General features: G+C 39.1%; 1 protein-coding gene across 1 annotated transcript in view; it reads right to left on the reverse strand.

Moving 5' to 3' along the window:
- lto1 (LTO1 maturation factor of ABCE1) overlaps window positions 1-5,951 on the reverse strand; it is a 33,931-nt gene extending 27,980 nt beyond the window's left edge. The window contains exons 1-2 of the mRNA XM_076287932.1: window positions 5,845-5,951; window positions 3,086-3,191 (exon numbers count right to left, since the gene is read on the reverse strand). Coding sequence (XP_076144047.1) covers window positions 3,086-3,191; window positions 5,845-5,897 — 159 coding nt within the window. The 5' untranslated portion in view covers window positions 5,898-5,951. The remainder of the gene's footprint in view (window positions 1-3,085; window positions 3,192-5,844) is intronic.
- Between the last annotated feature and the right edge of the window lie 4,156 nt (window positions 5,952-10,107).

Consider the following 10,107-nt stretch of genomic DNA (forward strand, 5'->3'; position numbering starts at 1 on the left):
TGGCAGAACTATGTGGATGTTACAAGGTAAGAAACACAATTTAAAATTAGTTTCTTGTTTCTCACTTCTCTTTCCGGGACAGTAGTCTCAATGTTGCAAGGTTGGTTTTCCACCTGGGGACGATAGGCGCAGCGGGGAAAGTCACCATTTTCACCGGAACAGGTCATTTAACCATCCAAATGATTTCTATACGGGTTTATTACGTTGAAATAGTTGCCAAGTTCCCCTTTAATGCCGCTCTCACTTCTCTATCCACCCATGGCTTCTGGTTAGGGAATCTTTACAGTTGGGATGATGGAATCAGTTAGCACAGTGGTCCCCAAACTTTTTCTTCCGAGGGCCAGCTCACTATGCCTGGCTCTAAGAGAGGGCCAGAGACTCAGAGTATATCAGTAACCATAAATAGCTTAGTGCTGTGAACAACAACAGTCTACCTTAGTTGAATATTCCATTACATTTAATCATAGGCTACTGCAATTTAATAACATTGTTAGCTGTGTTTATATTGCCATCATACCATATAAAATGTAGCTCAAATGAAATAATACTAATAAAAAGACTTTAGCATTCCCAAAAGTATTAGCAGGGAGTCCCAAAAGTATATTTTATTTAAAATGTGTGAACTCTGTGTCTTTGCATACACAGCAATATGAACAAGCAATATCCTACAAATAATTTAAAGTTCTCAAACTATGAGAGTTGCTGGCAAAAACATCTGAAATGACCACCATTCTAACTTTCACTCACCTGATGAGAACTTTGTGAATTTGTATGAACATTTGAAGAGTGAATAAATAATTATCCCAGAAAGTCCCAGAAATATGACTTGAATAGAAGTTAGTTAGTTTTTAACAATAATATTGATAAACCTTTAGAATACTTTGAGCACTGATGCAGTCAGCATAGGCCTCTTACATTGTTTGCAGGTAGGTTCATTCCGTTTTCGATGGCAAACGTGAAACAGCGCCAAAACAACCACCAGTGGACAAAAATAATATTACATGTGTATTGTTAGACTCGCCATAGAGAATGAATGGGGGAAATTACGGAGGTTATAGTTTGACGATGTCGTACTCCCGTGCGGGCCAGATGCTATATACCACAGACATGTTTTGGGGGGCTACCCAAAATGAGGTGGCGGGCCGTATCCGGCCCGCGGGCCGTAGTTTGGGGACCACTGAGTTAGCATATTGATGTAACTCAATGATACTTCCGTAAACTCATTGATGTCAGCAGAGTTCGTCTTGAACATCTCCCAGTCAACATTGCTAAGGGCGTCCTGTAGCCTGGCTTCCGATTGGTCAGTCCAGCGCTTGACCTCCTTCGTCACTGGGGGGTCCCTCTGACTTCTCTGTTTGTACATAGGCAGTAGGAAAACAGCGGCATGATCTGATTTTCCGAAAGCTGGTAGAGACTTAGCTTTGTAACTGCTCTTGAACTGTGTGTAGCAGTGATCCAGTGTGTTGTCACCACGTGTAGGGAAGTGAATGTGTTGAATAAATTCAGGCATGGACCGGTTCAGATGTACTTGATTGAAATCACCGGCCACAATAACCGCAGCTTCAGGGTGCGTGTGCTGTTGTCTATTTAACACTTCTTGCAATTCTGAAACCGCAGCATCTGTGTTGGCTTGTGGAGGAATGTAGACAGCGTTGAATATTACCAAAGTAAACTCACGGGGCAGGTAGAAGGGTCGACAGGCGATCGATAGATGTTCTAGATGAGGCGAGCAGGACTTTGAGAGAACGGTGACATTTCTAGGATCACACCACTTGCTGTTCGTCATGATGCAAACACCGCCACCTTTCGATTTTCCAGATTCCTCAGTCCTGTCAGAGCGAGCAGCAGAGAAAAACTCCACCGGAGTTATGGCACAGTCCGGTACAAGTTCAATTAGCCATGTCTCAGTAAAGCATAGAATGTTACAGTCCCTGATGTCTCTTTGAAACTGTATCCTCGCTCTTAGTTCATCCATCTTGTTCACAAGAGACTGGACATTGGCTAGGAGAATGCTAGGCAGTGGAGGCCTATGAGCTCTATTCCTCAATCTGTTACGAGCCCCGGCTCGTTTTCCTCTTTTTTTTCCTTCTGCGCCGAGATGCGTCTCCATGGTTCCATGATGCATCTCGGAGAATCTCAGTCGGCCAGGTAGAATCGTCGATTAAAACATCCCGAAACAAAAAAGGCAATTCATTTCCGATGTTTCTGAGTGTAACGCCATCATACGTAATCAGTGCAGTGGAAAAGTGCAAAAAATTAGGGGTTAATAAAAGGTAAAAGAGTAAATATAAGCACAAATTAGGCGGAGCAACCAAAAAGGCGTGCGAACGCGGCGGCGCCATGGCGCAAAAAAAAAAAAAGCATGTTTATAATCCAACGCTATTGTGTGTTTCTCTATGGCAAAGAATGTTCATTATCCGGTTTTGAGATCCTAGCAAATTCCTGCATGGCATCCAATTCAAGGCTCACATTGCATCCCAATTTGTTCGACAAAGAAACACCTTTTTTGCCTTTACTTTGTTCATGGCAATGCAGTAAAAAGTTGTAGAGAATCATGAGTGCAGACACCATAGGCACACACAGGCTAACACGTAAACTCGGGTCAAGTCAGGTCAGATCAGTTTGTGTCACAGATATGGAGAGAGGTCATTTTTAATCACTAAATAAAAAAATGGCATTTATTTCTGTAAGGTGCACACCACATATGTCTGTAAATTGCTCAGCCCCAGAGAATCCCTCCACCATGGCAAAAAAAAATAGAAGGTTGTGTATGACAGTCTGCCCTACACACACATGAAATGCATGTAGAGCTACGAGCTTGCTGTGGTGAGATACATGTCAAAATATAAAAACATTTATAATAAGCTTTTTATATTTTAATTCTTTAAAATCTAAATAAAACAATATATAACATGTGTGTGTGGCACTTACAATGACCAGAACAAATCCTTATGAATAAAGGTAGTGAAAATGCCCTAAAACAGCTTAGGGTTCTAAGGGTTAATGTAAATGAATGCATTATTTTGACAGCCCTAATTTTAAGCAAATTAAGACCGTCATCAGGTATGGATAACAAGATACTTGCCTCTGCAGACAGCTTGGCCCCATGAATCCTGCCATGGTTTTGACCCTCATGCCATCCCTGTCGCTTGCCTTCATCAAATCCTTCATGATAGCCTTGAATGTGATACCTAGTAGAAGCAAAAGCAAAACATTGGCTGTGTACAAATATGGACCCCATGGCATTATACAACATATAATGGAGAGGATGTGTTGTAATGCAGTCCCAAAAATCCCAGAGGATCTTTATTAGCAAAGAAGCGACCATTGAATAATCTTGTACTTCCTTGTCAATTATTAGTGTAATCCATCTGATATATTGTGTTTTTCTTTGTTCCTTTATAAATTGTGGTGTATTAAACTAACGCCACTGATTTATTCCAGCAACCAGTTCACTTTAATAATAAACTACATTTTGGTACAACATATATAGAGCAGAAATAACAGAATTGCCTAAACCCATTGCCTAAATTTGTGGTCGTTCAATGTCGAATGTCAGAGTAATTACATTCCAAAACGTATCTTAATGATACTCCACAATTTATAAAGGAACGAAGTTTAAAAAGAAAAAAGACTATATCAGCTGGATTACACGAATAATTGACAAGGAAGTACAAGATTCGGCGGTCGCTTCTTTTCTAATAAATATAATGGGCTACATTACATATTTCAGGCCACTAGATGGCACTACGGGACTTTTTTTTATTTATTTAAAGGCATGCAGTCAAATGGCGTTATCTGGTGGCCGCGCAGCGCAAGCGCCATTTAATTTAACAGGAAATTACGGTATAAATCTTGTTTTTTCTTACTAATTATCAGAGCCCGTCTACGGAGAGCCTTGCCACTCCGTATTAAGTCCCATTGTACCGAATTTTGGTTGCAGTTCCACTAGATTTCCACTGGGGGCGATCGCCATGAGTGCAGAATGAATGGGAGTCAATGGAGCTAGACGGCTAAATTTGCCTCTTTCACCTGATTGTCGTTGACAAATCTCAGATTTGATTGTAGTTTGTATAACTTCAACATGGGTTATAGGTCAAAAGTTGAATGAACGAGTACTTATGTCCTTTTGATTTCTTACAGGTTGGGTCGTTGTTGCCCATAACACGCTAGCATTGTGCTAATGAATGACGTCATTGACACGTTTGAAAGGCTTTTTAGAACAATTAAGTGACTTTAAAAAATATAATACTCAACCAAGTGTATTTTCTTTGCCTCCCCTTTCGAAAACAATATTCAAATTACTTGGAAAAAAATTATATCCAGATAAAAGTGGATTTTGAGGGGTACAGCTCCATAGACCTCCATGCATTCTGCACTCGTGGACGAGCGCCCTCATGTGGAACCACAGAAGGAACTGCAACCAGTTCAGAAACCGGAAGTTTTCCGAGAGTGGCAGTTCTCCCCTTATTAGACATTCTCTGCTAATTATACACGGGTTTCCCGTTTACCAACAAAACTAGATGCGCGCACAGCCTTGAGGCAGAAGTCGTTTGGTGGCCGTCCACAACGTTATCAACTTAACCTAAATAGTCGGCTGCTGTAAGCTACAATCGGGTTTTTTTGTATACCCCTGTTGTCTCAATGATAATAACATCTCATTTCAGACTATATTTCAAAGTTTGACGTTCATTTGGATTATTAATATAACATCGTATTTTGTCATTTTTGGCGAAGACATGCATTCCGTTAGGGATTAACATTCTCTAACCATCGTGATTTCGAATTGGTGCAGTTTTCAGCACAAAAACTCATTTTATTCTTTTGCTCTTTTGCATTGCTCTATGCTGTTCTATGGTGCTTTCTGCCTCTTGGTTGCGCACGCATGTTTTCGTGACGTTCCATAGAAATCCATGTATTCTGTAATCCCTCTGATATATTGTGTTTTTCGTTCATTTATAAAGTGAGATGTAATATGAAGGTATGTTTTTGAATGTAATTACTCTGACAAGAGATAACGGCAGCCAAGGTAATGGACAGGGACGTTGCTTGATTCAAATTATGTTATTTTTTGCTGTAGCCTATGTTGTACGAAAATGTACTTTGTTATCAAAGTAAAATGGTTGGCATAAGTCAGCGGCATTAGTTTGAGCACATAATTGATGTTTTGTTTACATGTGTTCAATGGAAGTCAATGGGTGCCGCAAATCGGTCAATAGCGGTGACCAAAGAATATTTCTGCGGATAGCGTGACAGCGGTCACATAATTGACGTTTTGTTTTGATGTGTTGAATGGAAGCCAATAAAGCGGTGTCCAAAGAATATTTGCCGGATAGCGTGACGGCGGTCATAGCCACCGTGTTCTAATTGTCAGTTAGAGAATCACAACCAGCAGCGGGTTGCCGACCCTAACCCACCCCTGACCCAGCATGTGCTTGCTAACTTGACAGTGCCCCCCACACCACAGTGGCATACCAGGTTGCCGACCAGGGCTTAGTCATTACCCTTAAAAGTTTCTCGAGCCATCATTTTTCCTCCTTGAAAAAGTCAAAATTGGAGAACAATGCCTCGTTCAAAAAGTGGTAGGCTACGTGGCATCTTGTGTCAGATAAGGTCTGATCTTCTGTTGTAAAGGATAGACCGTCATGGTATTGAGGCTACACAAATTAATTCGGTCATCACTTACGACGCCCAAGTTAGGCTGACTTGGAGTCAGTGAACTAAACTGGATGCCCTGATCTGTCAGCCAGACTAAAATATCGTTAAGGCATGCAGAAATACGACCTGAAAACGGTAGAATCATCATATTCATCATGTTATAAAATGAGTTTTGCTATGTCCTACCGGTCATCAGCCATAAAAATAGTGTCAAACAAATCATCTCCAACATTGTCCATCTCATAGTTTGAGTTCTTCAGTCTGCAGCCATAGACAGTGCAGCCAGTGAGAATTTCTTCTTCTTCTTTGAGGTTTTACGGCAGTCGGCATCCGTATTGTGTAACTGCTGCCATCTTCTGGATCAGTCCATTATTACATTGCTAATAAACCCTGTTCTTTTCATCCCCTCGCTTCCCTCATGTCGCTCCTTATCCACACCCATCCACACCACTAGAAACCCGGTAGTATTTTCAAAATGGTTGTGCTTCCCTCCTTCGTTTTCGATCTGTATTTCTTGTCTGAAACAAAATCCTCTGGTGACGCAAAACTTATTATGCATCATCAGAGGAATTTATGGCCAGAGACTGGAGACTACATCACTAGTTTCACATGTTTTCAACTCCCAGATAGTAGTGTTTCTGTTGCACAGCTACAGAGACTGACAGGTCCGGTGGTAGAGCTAATGATATGAGAGTATTAAAATTCGGGAAGACAGTGGGGAAAAAAGTTAAAATATGTGAGAAACCTGGGAAAAAGGGGAAAGAGGGGTTGACAGGTATATGACACAGACAGAGACCTAATCACATTTCTCTGTTTTACCCCTTCCCCTGTGTTTTGCCCCTGGCCATTGTCCCAACAGAGTGGCAAGACATAGCCCAGGTCAGTGTTTTTCAACCTTTTTTGGCACACTTTTGACACTTAAAATGTCTCACGGCACACTAACATCCTGTGTGAAGAAAAAATAAACATACCATAGCCTAAAATTTCAAATAATACACAGATATGGCCTTATTATGGCTTCTATGCAAGACCTACTCAATAAAACAAGCACCCTCTGTTTCATTTGTAGGTGACTATATCTAATTTAATTGTTGTTATGAACTGGATATGTGAGGATTCTATGAATACTGGATATGGGGCCCCCGTTGTACAATGCCTGCATACCACAAATAGTGCAATCATACAATCAATGAGAGCATGTGTTTATAAATTCTTTGATACAACAGTTGCTTTTCTAGACCAGTGAGTGACATTTGAGTAATTTTCTGCGGCACACCTGATGATCTCTCACGGCACTCTAGTGTGCCCCGGCACAGTGGTTGAAAAACACTGGCCTAGGCTAGGGGTAAAAAAATTCCCCTTGGAAATGAGACATCATAGCCTAAGGGAGAGCAGGTATGATTGATAGGCTACACTTTTGAATTAAACGTAATTTACAAAGTGATTGTACCACACAGAAAGTTAATATTTTGTCACTAGCAACCTATGTCTTCTGTCAAATGCCGTTGCATTTTTAGCTCTGAACAAAATAGTTCAGGTATTATTTCAGCAACAGCGAAACGTGCATAATGTTTCATTCGTCCCTCCTGGTCCGGATGAATGAAACAGGCAAGGGGGACAAAATCAACATAGAGTTTAAGGTATGTAAATGTCCCACAGCTTTTTACAACATATCCTAATGGTCATTACTTGACATCAGAAGTCTGTAGTACATGTGAGTGTTTACAATCAACAACATGCAGTCGGCAGCAGTAGACTGCAGCATTCATGTCTGACGAGTGGGGAAAAGTTCAGCAAATTTCGCTGCTGCTGCCTGCTAGACATTAGTTACATTTTGAACATGCTGTCAATTCATGGGTGATTCTCCAACTACAGGCACTTTTGGCCTTTCAACTTTTAGAAAATTAATTATCTCCAAACACACATTCAAAATCATTGATACACTCATTAATATATCTTGAAACAAAGTATGATACTGGGCACAATTGCATGACATGGAATATTGAACATTATTTTTTATCAGTTTTCTAAAGCGTAAGGGAAAAATGTCATTTCCACCACACCTCAAATTATGTCCTTTATTTGCAGATTATACAATATAATTCATTATGTTACATTATATATCAGTTACCATATGACTACCTAATCATACCACATAACAAATCCTAAGACTTTGTGTAATGTATATTGCTTGAAGTTGCTCGGTACAATATGAATTATGTTTTTCATACTCAAAAATACTCTTTATTTAAAGTATACATAAATTATTAAAGCCACTCACATGTTTTTTCTATTAATAATGACGTATGGATTATAGTTTCTGAAAATAGTATAAGTCTATTTGTTGCACTCTTAAGACAGACTCCGTCTTCTCTTTAGCAACTTTATTTTGCCAGTTCTGTTGGAATTATATTTTTACACGAAGCAACACAAAATCTTCTCAATGTTCTAATTGCAGCAACATAGCCCACGTTTTTTTTACTTGGCTCAGCTCTCTACTAGGCTACTGCGCTGGCTGATGACATCATCGTAACTGAACTTTTACCTTTCAGTAACATAAATCATAGAATTAACAGAATAATATCAAGAATATTTATAAAATGAAGTTACAATTATTTCCCCTACTGAATCTAAGCATATCCCTATTGTAGGAAATTATAAAATTATAAAATAATACTTCTAGGTCATAACATATATCACCTGGAATTATGTTTTATTCCCTTAAAACATATGTTGTGATGGTCATTTTGTGGTGGAAATGACTGTGGGGACTGTGGTGGAAATGACATTGCATCACTGTCTTTCTGACTTTGTGGTGGAAATGACCTCAATTTGTGGTGGAAATGACTGTGATGGAAAATACATTCTCACAGTTTTCAGCCATATATAATCACATTCCATTGCCATACCCATACTTTTGGAGATAGGGCACAATGTATCCAAAATACACACAACTATGCTTTTTTCACTTATTTTGCATATTTTGACAAAGTTACAGCTGTGGTGGAAATGACGTCAAATAAAAATATTATATTCTCAAGTGAGGGTTACAATGATTTTTCTTCAGTTTCTGATCACCATATGTCTCTGATATTTGCCATCAACCTCCCTCTTTAGTAACACTATGTTTTCCCCTGGTAAACAAATAAACATTTTTAGGTAAAAAAGTATATATTACTGGAAATAGGTTGTGTGGTGGAAATGACAGAAAACCTTAGGGCCACTGATGTTTTCCCTAAAAAATTGTATAAATATATTATTTGCATTAGAAATTGAAATGGTATGTGTTTATTTAACTCTTTCTTGCAACAAACATGGTACAAAATCATCTAGGTTTAATTCATTTTTAGTGTATTTTAACAGTTAAAGGTTACAAGTCTGGGTTGGGGACAAGCTCAAAACAGCCAAATCCACTGATAAAAGCCCCTCTAAGAGCAGTAAATCAGAATATATAGGCATGATTAATTTTTTATAGGATGCTGGTGATCTGGCCTTTGCAAATTGACATGATTGAAACAAAAATATTATATTTTTCCACAAAAACAACCACAAGGACACAAAAGTGCCTGTAGTTGGAGAATCATGTGGAAGCTGACATGTAAAATGCGTGCAAATATAGGCAATAATTAGGCATGTGCTGTTGTTAACATTCGCAAAATAGTGATTTTTAAAAACTTTAAAAACATTTTCTTAAATACTTTTGACTAATATGTCTTCCAAACAGAACTTTCTGAGTTTGGCATACATCTCTTCTCTTCCTCTGATAAATTTCCTGCATGATATAAAAATATGATGTAGCTGTTTCAAGTTGTTGACATTCAAGACAGGCTAATTTGGATGCTTCCCTAAAATATGAAACTATTGAGGTATGGCCAATTCTCATTCTGGAAATAATGACTTGTTCTTTTCTTTTTCACCCTCCTCTTCTACAAATACTTTCTAGACCATTCACTTTTCTGGTTAATGTAAATGCCTCCTATTCCCAATAATATTGCCAATTCACATTGATTTCCATCCACACAATGCACTGCATGCCCAAGTCCAACTGAACCATGCCCGAGTCCACCTCTTCAAGTGGGCCCAGGCACGGATCAGCGTACCATGCCCAGGTATGGTATGGAGTGATCATACTAATCAAACAAACTAGACTTTGGAGGTCAAGCGTATTTGGACACGATACAGGCGGCATACTGTGAATACGCTTTTTGAGATTTCATTTCTGAATACGCTTGAATACGCTTTTTGAGATTTAATAATTTGGCATCACTGACTATGTTTAAAGACATGGTCTACAATTCTGGTGAAAGGCTGTTGATATAATTGAGCTCAACAACTCATATTACACTCCTGCCTTTGTGTTTTCCAGAAGCAATGCATTGTTTGGCTGAAATAGTTTGATTCACTCTGAGCCACTTTGTCTGTATCCCATTTTATTAGTTTTCTTAGTTA

This window comes from Alosa pseudoharengus, unplaced genomic scaffold (assembly GCF_046254945.1).
Source record: "Alosa pseudoharengus isolate Yale_2024_CS ecotype anadromous, Long Island Sound unplaced genomic scaffold, YU_APseudo_1.1 YU_APseudo_1.1_scf_16, whole genome shotgun sequence".
Lineage (NCBI taxonomy): Eukaryota > Metazoa > Chordata > Actinopteri > Clupeiformes > Clupeidae > Alosa > Alosa pseudoharengus.